Source organism: Bacillus rossius, chromosome 1 (assembly GCF_032445375.1).
Source record: "Bacillus rossius redtenbacheri isolate Brsri chromosome 1, Brsri_v3, whole genome shotgun sequence".
NCBI classification, from domain to species: domain Eukaryota; kingdom Metazoa; phylum Arthropoda; class Insecta; order Phasmatodea; family Bacillidae; genus Bacillus; species Bacillus rossius.
In genome coordinates this window covers 108596347-108614931 of record NC_086330.1, presented here as the reverse complement: position 1 = coordinate 108614931, position 18585 = coordinate 108596347, and the positions used below count along the sequence as shown (strand labels likewise).

General features: G+C 36.4%; 1 protein-coding gene across 1 annotated transcript in view; it reads left to right on the top strand.

Annotated features, from left to right (window-relative positions):
• Positions 1-18585, top strand: part of LOC134541894 (actin-related protein 2/3 complex subunit 1A-B) — a 56139-nt gene that overhangs the window by 3247 nt on the left and 34307 nt on the right. The window contains exons 2-4 of the mRNA XM_063385627.1: positions 5470-5546; positions 6066-6217; positions 15378-15486. Of these exons, the coding sequence (XP_063241697.1) occupies positions 5480-5546; positions 6066-6217; positions 15378-15486 (328 nt within the window). The 5' untranslated portion in view covers positions 5470-5479. The remainder of the gene's footprint in view (positions 1-5469; positions 5547-6065; positions 6218-15377; positions 15487-18585) is intronic.

Sequence of the window (18585 nt, the reverse complement as noted above, 5' to 3'; positions counted from 1 at the left end):
TATACTTGTTTTTAAATTAAGATATTGTTACAATTTATGTAGGGAGAACTACTGGGTTCACAAGGGATAGCCCAATTAATTAGTACAGTTTTATTTATTACTAATATCTACACTATAAATTTAATTACTGCACTCAAGAGATTTCTGTCCACAACAATTAGTCTTACACTGATCATTGAAACAGTAACACATTCCACTGGAGCTTGGCTGAACAGTAGCTCGCTCTTCCGTCCGCCTCTGTCCGCTTCATTCGCACACTCACCCACATCGCGCCGCAGCACAGTCCATAACTATCGTTCATTTCACCCGAGTGGCTTGCCAGGCCGCCTCGGAGGTATTGCCTCCCGATAGGTCTAGTTATCTCACCATGAGGGCCACTTGCCCTCTTTACCACGTGCTGATCGCACGGGTATCGCCAGTATTATTCCCCAAGGGGGAGACACTCTCCCCTACTCTTAGAACTCTCCGAACCCTCGGAACTCCTACGAAGACCAGTGGCTGTGGCGTGTCACGTTATCCTGCACCGACCAAACACCTGAAACACCCAGAACAGTGACACTTATTCATGCCACTCCTCATGGTAGCATCTAAGTCCAGAATTCCCAGGCCGCTTAAGGTGAAAATAACCTGAGGCGGGACAGTGCACGGGGAGCGGAAGGGGGTGGGTAGCAGGACCATTGTAATACGGCCAGGCACTCTTGGCATGCCTTACTTCAATGGACAGCGCTTGACATCAGTGGCCGCCAGCCCGCTCCAAACCTAATGCACATCGTGGTCTTGTCTCTCACATTCGTAACACTGTCCCTCCTTAAACCTGTTGCCGAACAGTAACTCATTTCTTTCTGGGTGTTCCCATGCTACTTGAAGTTTAGGCTGCCTGCCTTTCCTCCATCTTGGGCTGTACAGCCTCACCAGATATCCCTCTCTCGCAGCAGATATAGCCTCTCTCGTCAACTGGTGACACTTCTGCGTCGCAGATGCGGCATGTTGTTCAGCCAGCTGCCGAGCCGGGTGACTGTTGCCTTGGATGGGCCCATTACTCTTGAAAGTAGTGCTCATTACCTTCCAACTTTTTTTCTTTTTTCTTCTCTTTTTCTCTCTATTCCTTCTCTCACAGCTACGGCTTTTGATCCTCATCTCTTCTTGGTTCTTCTGAATCTCGTCTGGGCTGCACTTAGTTTCTCCTTGTACCATCTTCATGATTCCTTGTGTTCTCATCGTCTCTTCTTGGTCTTCATCTCTTATTGGTCTTTCTTCATCTCTTCTTTACATTTCCCAATCTCTTCCTGACTCATGTTCATCACTTCTCAGCTTTTCTCCAGCTCTTCTTTGCATATTTTCCTCTCTTTTTTTCTCTCTTTTACTCTCCCTGGTCTGTCTTCATCTCTTGTTCAATCTTCATCACTTTGTAACCTATCTTCATCACTTTTGTGCTTTTCTTCAGCTCTTTTTTGATCTTTTCTTGGCTATTCTTCCATGTCTTATCTTCACTTCATCAGTTTTGAGCATCATGGCGTTCTCCAACTCCTCTTGTGAGTTTTTCGTTTCATTCTTCATTTCAATTTTTTCCCTCTTTTTGGTTGCATGTACTCTCTTCATCTCTTCCTGACCAACCTTCATCTTCTCTAGGCTATTATGTGTCTCACTCTTGGTTTCATCATGGTGGTTCTTACTCTATCTACTTCATTTCATTCTTCACTTCTATCGTGAAGCTCTTGATACTGGTTCTCATTTTCCTCATGTCATTTAAAATTTCTTCTAGTGCAACCCTTTTCTTCTTGATATCGTCAACACTAATCTCAGCAGCCATCTCTCTCTACCACTTTAACTAATCAAATAAACTAAAAATTATTTATTTCTATTACTGCTCTTAATTTTGAATGACCTAGACTAAACATATAATTAAAAATTACAATAACTCTATAACATTCTAAACTAACACTAACTACAGTATACTCTAACTGACTTTATAATATTAAAAATTCACTAAAGTTCTTAACACTAAATTTATTCTCAAAAAACAAAATACAACTTTTATTTTAATTATGTAAGTGAATCCTAAATATATTAATTAGGGCTATACCATTTCTGACACTAAAATGTTACGATTTATGTGGGAAGAACTACTGGGTTCGTAAGGGATAGCCCAATTAATTAGTACAGTTTTATTTATTACTAATATCTACACTATAAATTTAATTACTGCTCTCAAGAGTTTTGTCCACAACATTAGTCTTACATTGATCATTGAAACATTAACACTTTCCACTGGAGTTAGGCTTGACAGTGGCTCACTCTTCTGTCCGCCTCTGTTCACTTCGTTCGCACACTCACCCACGCCGCACTGCAGTACAGTCCCCAACTATCGCTCGTTGCACCCGACTGGCTTGCCTTCTCGCAGGTATCGCCTCCCGATAGATCCAGTTCGCTCACCAAGGATCATTTGCCCTCTTCACCTCTCACTGATCACAATGGTATCTTCAGTATCACTCCCAGAGGGGAAACACACTCCCCTACTCTCAGAACTCTCCGAACCCTCGGAACTCCTGCGGAGGCCAGTGTTGTTGCTTATATACCTATGGCGTCCTTCTCGAAGGGATGTGCCGCGTCATCCTGGGCCGACCCAATGCCAGAAACACCCAGAACAATGACGCTTATTCAAGCCAATCCTCGCGGTGGGCTCTGTAACCTTGAATTCCCAGGCTGCTGAAGGTAAGGAGGTGGGATGGTGCGCGGGGAGTAGAGGAGGGTGGATAGCGAGTACCCTTTAAATCCGGCCAGGCACGCGTGGCATGCTTTATGTCAATGGACGGCACGTGACATGAGTGGCCATGCGTGGCCATCAGCCCGTTCCAAACCTGGCTAGCATCATTGTCTGGACTCTCGCATTCATAACAATATTTAAAAATATGTATAATAGAGGATGAAAGAATTTTTTAAATTAACTCATTAGCAAATTTCTGTAACGTATTCATTCATTGGTACTCTGGCTATACACAACTGCTGACACAATTGGCAATCACAACAAGAACATTTTCCATCTTGAACACACGCTAACTATGAGTCTATGTAAACATTGTCTGTAATACTTGGATTGTAGCTTTTTAGAATGGAAATAAAAGTTTTTCACACACTACGCAATTAATAAATTTACCTTGAAATGATGCTCTCTTAATTCCTACTAGTTCGGTAAAAATAACAGTTTAAAGCTTACATTACCATACTTGTGTTTTCACACTGCTGCCACCATTTATTGTTTACCCGCTATCGTGTATCTCTTTGTTTAGCACAACTGTAGCCAACTATGGCGAGTTAAAAATTTTCTAATCCTTCCGTTTCATAAATTTAAGTTTATCCCTGTATCCTAAAGGCTTGATCTTGATGGCATGATCCTGTGGTACATGATGCTTGCCTTTATAGTTCAGGACAACAAAAGATCCTGTACATTAAAAAAAATTTGTCATTTAATAATTAATTATGATTCTAAGCTAAATAAAAAGTTTTTTTTCAACAATCATAGATCTTTCTTGTTTCGTAAATTCTTTAATGTGCAAGATCTTCTGACGTACTGAACTAAAACAGAATCACGTACCACAGGATCAAGCCAACAATACCATTCCTTCAAGATCAAGTCTTCAGGAGCCAGGCTTATACTGGGATACATGAAACACCAGCCATATCAAAAACAGAATATACGGTGCCTGTAATCAAATAATTCCTTGGCTAGACTGCAAAATTCAATGTGTCAGCTACTTCAGTGCACAGCATGTATTCCTCACAGAAAATGATCTAGCTTAATATTTCTATTCAAATTTTTGCCTTCCATCAGACTCGTCCATTACAATGTCACCCAAAATAGTACGTATAACAAAACAAACATTTTGTACTACAATTACTTATTCTAATAAAACAACAAACATGAAATATAAGCATTAAAAATTCCTTACAATTGCAATACAGTCGTTATTTAAACTAATTTTAATATTACAACATCTACATTGACTAAATTTCTCCACACAAAAAATTCCACTTGGGTAAACAATGAATGTCTGCGATGCGTGAATATAAAATACATAGGTATGATAATGTAAGCTGTAAACTGTTATTTTTTCACAAACCAGTTGGAATTAAGAACCTTCCTTCAGGGTTAATTCAGGAATGTCTCGAGTATATGGGAAACATATAAACAAAGAATGGCAGCGGCACCATAAAAGCACAGGTATTATAATGTAAGATATAAAAACTTAATTTTTTTTACAAACTAGTAGGAATTACGAAACCATCCCTTCGGAATAAATTTAGGGACGTGTGTAGTATGTGAAAACCATGTTTTCCTATTTTTTTTTCTTTTATTTCTAAAAAGCAGCTATATCTGAGTATCAAAAGTGATATAGCTGACATGTAATGAAATTCTTGCAATTTAACAATATTGTGTTATGAAATAATCATGGGCAATAAAAGGGATGCAAAAATATAATTTTTTGAATTTATAATTTTTTTGAGAAGGTAAAAAAAAATTAGTCAAAGCAATTTTGATTATTTTCAAGCAGTATTGCTGATTACTGATTTTTAATTTGGTAAGTAACACAATTTTTCTTACCTTTGGAGGCCTTCACAACTACTAAATTTACAGAATCCAGCCAGTATAAAAAGTAATTATTTTGGGAGAACTGTAGCCTGCCAAAACTAACAAACCTTTCCTTCATTGTAAGGTAGTTTAAAAAAAAGTTAAGGATAAATTAAAAAAAAATGGCATGATAATGAAAAATTAAATGTGTTACAGGTAAATAATAACTAGTTATATGAATATTCTGGGTGTCTCGAATACTTTTCGTTAACTCGTCCACAAAAGTCTTGCTTATTTCAGAGACACTTAAAATCAGTATTAGTGACTGTGCATATTAAAATTGTTTATTTTATATTTCTTTTAATTTTCGACAGTATGGTTTTAAACACATTAAGGTTGTTTATTTTGTATTTACCTAATTTTGGTATATATACCATATGAGTGTGTGTTTATTATGGTACTGTACATGTCACAAATCAGTTTGTTACAGCTAATGAAATTTATGTACCCAATGTACCTGCAAAATATAGAGTAATATATCCAAACCAGGTATGATGATCTTTACAGACCATAGAAATCATGTCACTGGCGGGGCAGTTGGAGATAGACGTACAATCATGAGACTGTTATAGCATGGAATTAGAAGATGACATAGTATAGTTAGGAATGAAGGATAGTGAATGGTCATGGTACAAGTGCTGTAGCGTACTCCATGTAAAATTTTTTATTGTTGAATATAAAAGGGAAATAATTTTAAATTAATTTTAAATGGCAGATGCAAGAAGATTTTTTTTGTCAGACCATTGCTTTTTCAAACTACATGCAGAATAAATAGTAGTGTTTGTGTGAGTGGACACACGGGAAACAAGACTCACCAAACTTGTTGATTGGGTTGTTAACAGGTTACTGAGAATGGCTGAAAGGCACAGTTTTGGTGTGAATCCAATCACTTGCCATGCATGGAATCGGGACAGAACTCGTAAGTTTTTCACATATGTTATGATTAGACATTTAACTAAGCTGTTACAGTCCTTTGAAATTAAATGTTATGGTAATGACTTAGCAATGATGTTTTAGTGATGAAAAACATTTGATTTGAGTATTAATATTGTGAAATGTCTGTCAATGTTGTTTAAGTAGGCTTATGCATTAAATTTGAATTAATTAATGTATATAATTGTATCTATATTTTTTTTTTCAAATTTACATTTGTGTATGTACCTAGAATTTTTCAAATTTACATCAGTTTATTTTATGGTAATTGTACAAATTGTCACGAAATCTTAATGTGCCATATTTTTTAAAGACATAAAAATTTGTAGTTAGATCGAGTAGATTGAAAATCAGCATTAGCTTACTCAGTTATACACTGAATAAATAGCAGGTATGAACTTATTCGTGAACTTAGGGAAATTTACATATTTTGCAAGTTTACAAAACTTTGTAGTGCTTTCATTTAGTGAGACTTCTTTTTCATTAAAAAAATGTTTTATTACAGAAATCGCAATGTCACCCAACAACCACGAAGTACACATATACCAGCGTGTAAACAATGACTGGAAGTGTGTGGATATTTTGAACCAGCATGATCTTCGTGTTACTGGGATAGATTGGGCTCCAAAAACAAACCGTATTGTCACCTGTGCTGCAGTAAGTGTTTCGATTGTGGTTATAATCTGCACCACATATCTGCGAGCCTGAACGCCACAAGAAATACATTTGTCACAGTAGTTAAAGTTTGTTCTTGTGCAAGAGAAGATTTGTGGCAGTATCTAAACAGCTTTGTTGCACCTTCTCTCCGTCCTTCTAACCACGCGTGGTCCTGAATTCAACAGAGACATGTATTTTCCTTGTGTTGTTAAGGCTCTTGGATATGTGTAGCAAAGTAAACATAAACCATGGTTTATCTGGCTGTTGCAAATCATAGTGATTGACAGTCAGATAGTATTTGATTTTAGGAAACATTGGCAAATTAGGCAGTTGCGTTAGCAGGCCCAATTGCATGTACATTTGATTATTTAAATGCCTTCTTCAATATACTGGAATATTGTTCACAACATATCTACATCTAATAGTTTGTTACGGTGAATAACTCACAAGGAGGCTGGTCATTCAAAACCACTCTTTTCTAAAGTCAGTATTTGCCCGCAAAGCACATCCAGGTTTTGGAAAACTTCTCAAGTTATTTTGGTTTCAGACCATGCCTCAAATGTTTGCAGATTCATATCACTACAATTGGGCTAGGCCTTTATTATATTGAATATGCTCTGTAAAACTCAAAAGCCAATTACAAACATGCAACAACAGGAGGAATGAGTCATGTACACCATGTCCAACAGTTATGTTTTAATTGACTTATCGTAAAAACAGCAGTCCGTGAATAAATTACATACAAACTAGTTCACGTGACTTACGATATCTTGCACCTATTAAATTATCAAGATTCTACATATTTTAATTGAAGTCATGAGTTTGTAGTCAGGTTTGATGGAAATTCTCGCGTTCTATCCTATTTGCTTCATAACATTGTAGCTTTTGTCTAACTCCGCCTCTTTCTAAATCACATTTTCTTTGAGTGTCTGTGTTGGTGTTCTGGGACAGTTTCAATTCATGCACTCAAGTTTGCTTCATTACCTACATCATAAAACAAAATATTTAAAAAAAATTTAAATTATTCCTCATTGCAAATATAAAGCAAGAAAAAGTGTATTGTTTCATTATATTCCAAATAAATAAATTTTACATTCATAATTGCTACAAAAAAACATGCTGCAATGAAAGTTGCAGTAAGAAAATCACTAACACACTTTGTGTTATTTATTTATCAACAGGAGAAAACATTACTACCAAATTAGGACTCTTGGATTTTTAACGATATTTCACAAACCAACCAAACTCTGTCCCACTGTTTTACATCATACAATATTCCTTTCAGAGGAAACAAACTACTGAAATATCACAATAAAGCCTATTTCAGTGTATAGTGTTGTCAATAAAAGTTGTTTAGTTTTTTTTTTTGCAGCCATTATTGCTGAGACATCAAACTAAATTAGCAAGAATCATATTTTTGATCCTAACCGTCAGTATTCCATAACTCATGAGCACCTACTCTGTCAGTACCCAAGTACTTTTGAGCCCACTATAATCCTGGAAAGCCTCTATCCATAACCATGTATCAGAAAACTATAGGTACTATAATTCTGAATGCCTTAATAAATGTATTACTATAATGCGACAAGATTCCCCTGTGCGCAGGGACAGTCTTCCTTTCCGGATGCGAGTCAGGAGGGGTGGGAAGCCAACCATTGCACTGTGAGTCAGTCTTACAAGAGCAGCAATGTCATTACACAGCAGTTTTTGATCGCTGGATTGGTAACTTAGTCTTGTCTGAGCATGTTAACATTGCTGTCAAAACATTGCTATATCCCTCAGGTTTCATGTTAAGTTTTTGTTTTATTGTTTTATTTATAATGATGCTACAAGAAACTATATTTTTAACACCTCAAATACATATACAACTTATTTCAAGTATCCATAAATTGTAAGGCCCTTCCAAAGGCATGGCTCAAGAAGCTATTATGAACAAAATATTAATGATAAAGACGTAGCTTAAAAAAAAATAATGCACCAATATTTTACAGAGGTGCTTCAGGATCCATTTAATAAATATATACCACTTCAGAACATAGCAACATGAGTAAAATGTTACCACTGTGGATGAACAAGAAAAATTACAGCAAACTATTTTTTTGTTGGCACACATTTTACTAAAAATAAAAGATTTACTTTAGTTATTGATTGTAGTCAACCAATTTTCAATGCTTTGTTTAGTTTTTATGCTGTAGGTTTTTGTTCAAATTGTAAACATTGAGACATGTTTACATGTTCATAATTATTTTTGTCTCATAGTTATATGTTTACTTTGTCATTAAAATAAGAATAATTATATTTTTTCATGTATTTAAGTATGAGTGCATAGTGCAATGACCCAGACTTATTCCATAACATATCAGTTTAGATTTATGTTTGGGATTTATTTTATTCTTCTTTGCTGAATATCTATTTGAGACATTATTTCGTTTCTTGCTGATTTCGTTTTGCTGCACTAGTTAGCTATGGTTTTCGAGTATTAACTCTCTCGACAAGTAGGAAGCGAGGTTGCTTATTTTTCTTCCTAGCTTAGATGTTCGTTGGCCGGCGATTTTGAAAGAACAATTACTTAAGCATTGGGCTTCGTATTCAGAAGACGTTCTCTGTTCGTGGGGCGGTCCCTTGTCTAGGGAAGATAAAAGATAACTAGAAGATAAGTGACTGCTGCGAATTTATGTAGTTTTACCAGTAATAAGTTGAAGTCCTGGTTTTCACTATACAGTCATGTTTCGTAGCTATTTATGCTACCATGACCGGCGAATATCCGCCATTGTGCTGCAAGACTTCCAGGCATCTATACAATTACCATTCCTATCTACGTTGGTGAGAGACGCCCATTTAAGGAAATTTTCAGCCCATCCTTTGAGGAGCCAAGCTGTGTCGCCGTCATCAATAGTTCTGCTGGGTCATAGTTCTAGACTTTCTTCCACAGCACATCCTGAACCGGCTGGGGACAAGACCAGAAGTCCTAGTAGAGCGGAATAAATTTCCCTCCCCTGAACTCAGTCAAGCATATTTTATCATATTATCATGTGTAGAATCATGAGGCTGTTTCGTATTCTTTAAACTGAACATACTAGTGTTGTCAATCAGTTCCAATGGGTCGTCGTACACCATAAAGATAATTGCAAATATTTTGTTTAATGAGCTATTTCAAAATATAGAACAATGGTTGAAAGAATAATTTGATTTTTTAAAATTATTATTTCAATAATTCATTGGATGTGTTTCGACACTCATATTTATAACAAGAATATTAATAAGTGTTTATTATGTAATACATTTGCTAACAGTCTCAAAGTCGGGCAAACAGATTTCTAAACATGTTAATGGGATAAATTTTAAAACAAAAAACACACACATATACATACACACACACACACCTATCCCTCACTTAGCACGACTAATTCGTTTTTAAAAAAGCTCGTGTTATTCGAAATCGCGTATTCTGAAGCATTAGTTTCCATAAATAGCAAGGCTAATTTATTTAATGTGTTCTAAAATTGTGTAGGAAAATATATTTTACGAAATATAAATGCGTTGAATAACATTCAGCTATAAATATGTCACACCATTTATCTTTATATGCCTCCCATCGCACTTTGTATGACAAATACGACACCGCTTAAAGGGAGATATGTGGTTATGTACTTTGTCAGTCGGCTGGCTGACTTGCCCGCCTGGGCGTGACCTTCAACTCACGTTGCATACCTTTCCAAACCATCCTTTACTGACAGTAAAACCGATATTACTGTCCAAATAATTACATTTTAATTTTTCAAAAATTAAAGTGCTTATTCGTGTATCACCACCTACCTGGTTAACACCAATCCTGTCAGGCCAATGATTATTTTTTTTTCATTACATTCATTTAACAACCTTTTCCACGTGAATCATCTGTTCATTTCTGTTCCGGTATCTAACATCAAATATATTCCCACTTTTGGTAATAGTCCTTATTTCGTATGATTGTGCGCACAATTGACTTGCTTAAAACTAAAGTGCGACAAAAATAAGCGTGGCCTGCATGACAATCTTCGCGCAGTAATACTTCTAGTTTTGTCTCAAATACTTGAACATGATGCATTATGAGTGATCAAGCATATACAGTTACCGGTAGCTGAATGGTCAGACGTTGCTTTTGTTTGAGTGAATTCCCTGCCACTGGCTAGACTGAGTTCACGGCCCGGTTTGTGGCCAGGCGAAAACAGTACGGCACAGCAGCATACGCACGGATGTAAAAACATTTGGTCCTTTACACTCCATGGCCGCAATTTAATTTGCCATAGCTGACGTTTGTACAACAGCTGATAGCGTAGACAGACCTGCGCGCGCATCTCTTCCCCCCTTGTTTGGCTGACTGTATCCCACAGCACATCTGTTGTTTACAGAAGTTGAAACAGACTTCATGGCGTCGTGCTTGACTTTTTTTTTTCCTGCCGAGATTTTGTGCTAACTGTGTTTTAAAGACGTGCTATTCGAGACTGGGGCAGTAAAATTCACATCGCGCTAAATGAATCCGCGCATCTGAAGACGTGTTAAGTGAGGGATAGGTGTATATATATCTGTAGGTGTACACACGCGTAGAAACACCACAACTGGTGCCCAACATATCAGTACAATACGTATGTTTGTTTCAAGCCAAGTTATAGATTCACACACATGTACATACAAAAAAATCTATCACAAACTGAACATTATGATGTCTATTTTTTTTGCAGAGAATTTTGCCCTTATTTACTTTTCACATACTGAAAAATGTTTCGAAATCCATATAAATTAGGTTATCTACAGGCTTTGGCCGTGACTTAAAAATAAGCTAACCATTTAGAACAAAGCCTTTTTTTCCATATACATGCCCAATAACACAGGTCAATAAAAAAATTTATTTTGAAAACTTTTTTGACTTTAGTAGCTGATCTTTATAGATTTTTTTTGTGCTGAATCCAAATCTGGCTTTGATTTTTTTGTATCACCCATAGTTTTCGAGCAATCAGCTATTTATTATGTAGTATAAATCCTCTATATATGGGAAAATTAATGGAACACTATGTTTCATCATAAGCATGGTTTGTATTACAGTAGGCTACTTACAACAGTGATATAATGTGCTAATACAGGTTTCACTTGTCAGTTGATATTGGTTTATACTTTCTTTCTCTTTTTTCTTTGAAGCTTCTTGTGTAGCTTTTTCTGCGATGAGTTGCTTGCTGAACTTCTCGATGAAGTGACCAGCAGTAGTCCCCCATCATGTTGGTGTTCCAGCGGCCCTGGTAGCATTTTTCCATCACTTTAATGTCCTGGTGAATACGCTCACCTTGCTCTTCACTAACATCTCCCAAATTCTCCGGGAAGTAATCTAGGTGACTGTTTAAAAAGTGAACACTCAGGCTCATCAAACATCCTAAATTTTTAAACTTGTTTAACATCTTAGCTACAATAGAAACATATTCTGGGTGTTTTTCATTTCCCAAGAACTCTTTAACAACTTGCTTGAATGATAACCATACTTCTTTCTCATTTAAGGTCACTGTGGATTCAAAGTTAACGTCAAACATCATTTTTCTAATGTCAGGTCTGACGAAGACACCGTTTAGTTTAGCTTCTGAAAGGTGTGGAAACTGTTGGCAGAGATACTTGAAACATGGTCCATCTTTGGGCAAAGCCTTGACAAACTGTTTCATGAGGCCTAACTTTATATGTAGTGGTGGTAGGAGTACGTTTTGTGGATCTATTAGGATTTTGTGCAGAATGTTCTTCTCGCCAGGTTTTAAAGACTCCCTCACAGGCCAGTTCTTTCTGCGCCAATGTTGATCCCTTGCTCTACTGTCCCATTCACACAAGAAACAAGGAAATGTGATAAAACCACCTTGCTGACCAAGAAGCATACATATTATTTTTAAATCGCCACATATCCTCCAACCATGAGCAGAATAGCTTATTTTATTTAACACTCTATCTAGGTTTTTATAGCTTTCTTTCATATGAACAGAATGACCAACAGGTATAGATGCGTACATGTTACCATTGTGCAATAAAACAGCCTTTAAACTTGTTTTGGATGAATCAATAAACAGCCTCCAGTCTTCCTTTTTGTATTCAAGACCAAATTCACTGATCATGCCGGAAATGTCTGAGCAGTACACTAAGTCACCTTCCTGTTCAAAATACTTGGAAAATTGCTGCTCCCTCTTCCTATACACATTAATGCTGGTTCCAACCGCCAACAAGTTCTTTTCTTTTAGTCTAGAGCCAAGCAATTCAGTTTTTTCTTTCGTTAAGCCCAGATCCCTGACCAAGTCGTTAAGCTCGATCTGAGTAAACAATTTAGGCCCTGCATTTTCTGTATTACATTGGAATTCTTCAACATCTGGTTCATCTATCTCGGATACATCAGACAAAACTTCCGTTGAAATAGAATTTAAATCATCTGGTGGTTCAGGGACCAGCAAATCTACACCATGCCCTACTGGTCGGGTAGCGGACGGAAGGTTAGGGTAGCATATTACCTTCTTGTTTTTCGAGTTATGCCCTATAATATCAACACCGCAAAAGTAGCAATCATTGTAATGATTTGTTGGCTCCCTCCATATCATAGGAACAGCAAATCTAAAGGTTTTTCCCACCCTTTTTTGACCATTTTCTCAGATCTTCAACACATACATTACCTTATGCGGTGCCCAAGATTTATCTTGATTACCAAGTTTAATTCCAAAGTATGATAGATAAACGTTTTTCACAAAGTCTGAAATATTTCTTTGGTGTTTCTTAATCACAAACTCACCACAAATATAACAAAAACAGTCAGCAGAGTTTTTACAACCACGATTAGACATTGTACTGAGCACATGTACAGGAAACATGAAAGTGAGGTTAGGTTGACAATAAACAAAACATCAGCTGTTTACTGTAAAATAGATTCAACTTTTTTTTGCCAGCAGTTATGTTTGAGCAGTGCTACCAATGTCCTTTACAACCATTATAACTACCTTTTCAATTTATTTAAAAAAAAAAAAAGCTGTTAAATTCTATAATAAATTGGTTAATTTTATATGTTTATTTATAAAATGTGAACAATGGTGGGTGATACAGCTTCTTAAGTATCATGTTTGGATTCAGCACCCTAAAAAACATAAGAATTTGGTATTTTAAGTAAAAAAGTTTTCTTAATTTTGGCCTGTGTAATTTATTTTGTATATATCCCAATAGTTTGCGACACCATTTCCCGCATTTGAGTGCTGACAATAAATTATGATGTGTGTAGTATGAAGTGATTTGATCAAAATTATTACTGTTGCACCTGTCTTGTTTTAAAGGTCTGCCATTATGTGTTAAATTTGTGTATTTGTCCAAGATAATGCCCTCTTCAAACAACTAATCTAGGATTTTAAATCAAATTACTTCTCTTGGCTTTGATATTTATTCCAGCAAAAACATAGCCAAATACCACCATTTTGCTATCTTCTTACAAAGCCTTATATAATTTCTTTAATTTTTGGACCAATTGTTTAGAGAATAAATTATTTTTAAATACTATGATAAAGATAAATATGTATAATTTTTGCACCACTTCCTATTCAATCATAAATTTGAAAAACCACATATTTTACTATCCAAAAATAAAACCACTTGTAAGTAAACAAACATGTAACAGAATTTTTCATACATCATAGAGAACACATGAACAGGTAGTAATTAATTATTATAAGTAGAAATGTTTTGGAAATTCATCTGTTAAAATATTTAACATGATCTGTCATTTCTTTTCTTTGGACTTAGCTACATAAGTAAATTTTGTGTAACACATGTTTCCAAAGTTTCCTTCTTTTCCCTTAAATTCCGTGTTTAACTCTGTAAGGCATCACTCTATACAGCAACATATTTATAAAGGTTTTTTCCTTAGATGAAAACATTTATTTTTTGTAGAAATACTCATTAAGCCTAACGTCCTTCACGTGCAAGTCGATGGTATTTGCCTGGACACCACCGTTGGTTTGTTGGGCATGGCACACCAACCTGGCAGAGACTTCTAAACAGGATTGTGATGACGCAATAACTCCCCTACTTAAAATCTCCTCAACCCTTTCGGACCTGGTCTGCTCTGAACGTCGTACACGCTTACACGAAGAGTGGGCTCTTAGAGGCGTCCCACATGCCATACCAGAAGTTTTATTGACATGGTTAATTACATGCAGCTTACATGTATCTCGCTATATCATTGTGAAAACACCTTTTGGCACAAATCTGTGTAGTTGTGGTCCGTCACCCTCGTGGCAAAGTTACTTATGCTGTGGTTTCAAAGACCCTTAAAATCAGTAAAAATGATTATTTACACAGTCAGCTAACCGAGGCAGGCCCAGAGGATAATTTAGTATAAAAACAGAAGTAAGCGGTCATTGATAGCAAGTGATAAAGTCCCTGCGGTGCAGACGTGACCTACCTCGGCGATGATGGTTGAAAACTGGCAGATAATGAGAAAAATGGCCACTGACCAAGCCTTTTCCCACCTTGTTGATGACCGTTATTATTTACTAGATCCGTGCCACTTACATTTCAAAACTCACACATAATTAAATCTTATAATTAAATCAAATAAAGCTACATTAAAAAAACTCATAAAATAACTATATTTGAATATATAAAATTTTCAAATAATAATGCTACTCAGGGGTGTGTTCCATAATGTCAGAGTCTGCCTTGGTACAATAGAATTAGGAAGGTTATTAAATGAAGGTTGTTCATTGTAACTTAACAGAAATAGAGCCTTTGGGAGTAAAAGAAAAACAAATATGTTATATTTAAGGTATTTATGGGAAAGTCCTAGCGGCAATCACTCGCACCCTTTTCCAGACCTGTGGCACGCTGTTTAACGCTGGCACATGTCATGTTGAACATATTCACAGATAAGATCAGGGTAGGTTGTGGTTAGGGAGAGAGAGGGTGGTCCATCGTGCCCTGGATGATGTCACACCTACCTATGCTGGCCTACTATTTGCATCCGCGATCATTAACCTATGTTTGTTGTGTAAAGCAAGAGTAAAATGTATTGTTAGTTGTATTATTACTTAACTATTAGGTGACTGCATTTTCCTTAGATACAACATTCATGTTTTGTTACCAGAAAAGGGTCATTTCAGTGTTTGAATTTTTTTTTTCTCAGGATCGTAATGCTTATGTTTGGACTCAGGGAGATGATGGGAAGTGGAAACCAACATTGGTGTTGCTCAGAATTAACCGTGCTGCAACTTGTGTCAAGTGGTCACCACTAGGTTAGTGCTTATACTTAAGTGACTAAATGAGCCAAGGTAAAGGGTGTACAAAATTGTTTTCAGGGTGCATGTACTATAATGACTGCAACTTGTTTGTGTGCTGCAGTAGTTTTGATCAAGCTGTTAGCACCGTCTAAGCAGCCAAGTTTAGAGCGCTGTTAGTTACCAGGTGTATTTCCCAAGCGGATTGCAGATAAACTTGAAAGAATATAAATAAGTATGAGTTGTTATATTGCGTGGGTTTAACACTTAAACTTAAAATACTTGACAGAGGAAAAATTGTTTAGCCAAAGAACGATATATTAATAAAAGTGTGTCTGTAGTCCACGGAGATGGTGAGACCTAGAGATCTGAAATTTGGCATGTGGGCCCTCGAGGGGGAAGGAAGTCCATGCACACCTTGAAAGTATTTTTTAAAAACTGTTTCCTCTCCCCCCTCCTCTCATTTTATTTGCTTAGGAATTACCGACCGTTTTCCCGGTCATCTCCAAGGCAACGGTTGAAGCATTGTTGATGTCCTCTTTGTCTCCTGGCAATGGCTAAGGGAGGCATTGTTGATGCTTTATTCTCTTTTGGATCATAATTAAGTTCTTCGGTAATCATCTTCACCATCATACTAATGTGGTATTGTTGGTTAAGTAAATGTAAAATTGATGGCCCTTAAAAACTGTTGAATCCAAGATGGCATCTTTGGTATATATATATAGGTATTGCTTCCCGTTTATATAAGTTCTTAATATTTTTTATTCAAGTTTATTTTCAAATTTCTTCCTTCTCCCCATTTGAAGCGCCACAGTGGTGAACTCAACAAGGAGTGTCATGTATAACGAGCATTGCAAGAGTTCTCAGCATAAAGTTACTTCAAAAAACAATATTTACACCATTGCGAGGTCTGTTCAATGGGTCTAATTTGAATCAGTACAGAATTACTGGATGTAATGTGCAAGCAGAACATACCTGATATGACTGACTTTCATCTGGGATAAGAAAAGAATAGTTTTCTGCAAAGTCCATGAAAATTAGTATTTCATTTGACTGAATTTTTTTGATTTTTCTAAATTCATAGCACTTAAAAGGAGGATTGGTTTCTGGTGTATTGAGCAAACACAGACCAAATGTGTACCTGGCTGACCAACTGTGACACACCATTTCGGCCGCAGCCCACACAATTTAGAAAATCCTACTTTATCATAAGGAAATTTTTTCTATGCTGTGTGTGTAGTTCCTTAAGATTGCAGAGTAGGATATCTTGTTCATAAACATTTTTGTGTACACTAACCTTATCTTTGGTACCTGGCATAATTAGCCTGCTGTTTTCATCTGCTTGATAAAAATTAGTAACTTTTTCAACAACTTCAACAGAAAAATTTTCTTTCGTGACCAGGAATTAGGTGCAACTGATAAAATGTGTAACTTCTTCCTTGTGGATAATGATTTTTTCAGTTTTTCTTTCATCTGACTGATTAGAAAATTTAAGTTACTTGCATTCCTCTTAATAACTGACTCTTTTAGGTAAGTCTTCATCAGTACTTCCTTCAGACTGCAATTCATTTTCTGGTAGTTTCAAAACTGCTGCTACTACTTTTGATTTCACTTTACATTTGACTTCAGCTATTTTTCTTTTAAGGGTGATACATTAAGAGTACCTACTCATGCTTAAATTCAAATCTTCATTTTCAAATGGTGTAGTGTCACTAAGGTTTTCCTTTGTAGGTGTAAGCATGTGAGGGTCTGGGCTTTCCTGTTTGTTAAATTATTCTGTGAATTTTCAAACTCTTGTTCTTGAAATAAGTTCATCCTACAGATGGAACACAGCTTTTGTCCAGGAACTAACAAAACACCAGCTTTCCCTTTTGCATCTTTGCCATTTGAAGAGATATAGGTCTTATGCTACTTTTTATAGACCTTTTGTTTCTTTTTGCTGGGTCACAACATTTTTTAAAAGCTTCCCCGTAAAATTTAATGAGTGATGCAGAGATGCCAACCTTGTGGAGTGCCTGTCAGTAGTGAGTAACATTTGGCATAATAAAGAGTGGGAGGGGGGGAGGGTCCGGGAGCCCTCCCCCGGGAAAATTTTGTTCAGTAAGTGCAAAATGGTGCTATTTAAACAATTTTCCTGGTATAAATCCCCAATATTATTTTAAGAAACATTTTCTGAAATAGGAGACTGGGGAGGGTTGATACCGTATTTAACAAATAATGTCTGCTAAACACATAAAACAATCAAAACACGGCCTTAAATTAAAGGTAACTTGCAATTTAGAGAAAATAACCACCTAGTGCTAACATGTTTCAGTATCTTATGGCTTTTAAGTTCAGGTCCACACATCTCTTGGCAAACTTTCAAATGCATTTTTCTTTTAGAGCTCTTTAAAAGATAAAAATATACATCTACCAAGAATGATTCAACGTTGAAAGCCAATTCCAATGTTTTTGTTGCTTTCTTTGATGCCAAATTAAGCAGATGACACACACAGCCCCGTATTATCATTGCAGGATGCTCTGCTTCAGAAATGCAAGAACACCCTTATTCTTGCCAATCATGGTGTTGGCGTTATCACATCCAAATGACACACAATTTTCCCACTTCAATGACATAATTTTCAACTCTTTGTCTAATACATATCTTAAATATTCCTTCCCCTGTGTTGTCAAAACACTCAACGAGTGAAAGCTAAAGTGTCATAACCTGTTCCTTTACTTCACAATAATATATAACCACAAAAGGATACAATTTACAATCATTATTGTCATTGCTGCCGTCTGTTGCCAAAGAAAAGGGTGCGTTCTGAATCTTATTTACCATACCTGCGACCGTTTCATCATACATGCTCTTCACAATTGCAGTGGTTTTTGTTCTCCCACAAAAATATTTGTCTGCTATCTTTGAGTCAGGAAACATTGCTTTAAATAACGGTTTTGCATGATCAGCTGCTGATAATGGCAAATTGTGTTCAATGAGAAATCGTGTGAAATAACACTCTGCACGAACAACACTCGTGTCTTCAGCAGATGTGAAAAAAGAGGTGAGTGGTTTACTGACCTCTAAGGCGACCATGTTTTTTGGATGCGATATGATGCCTACAATCATCGCGTCCG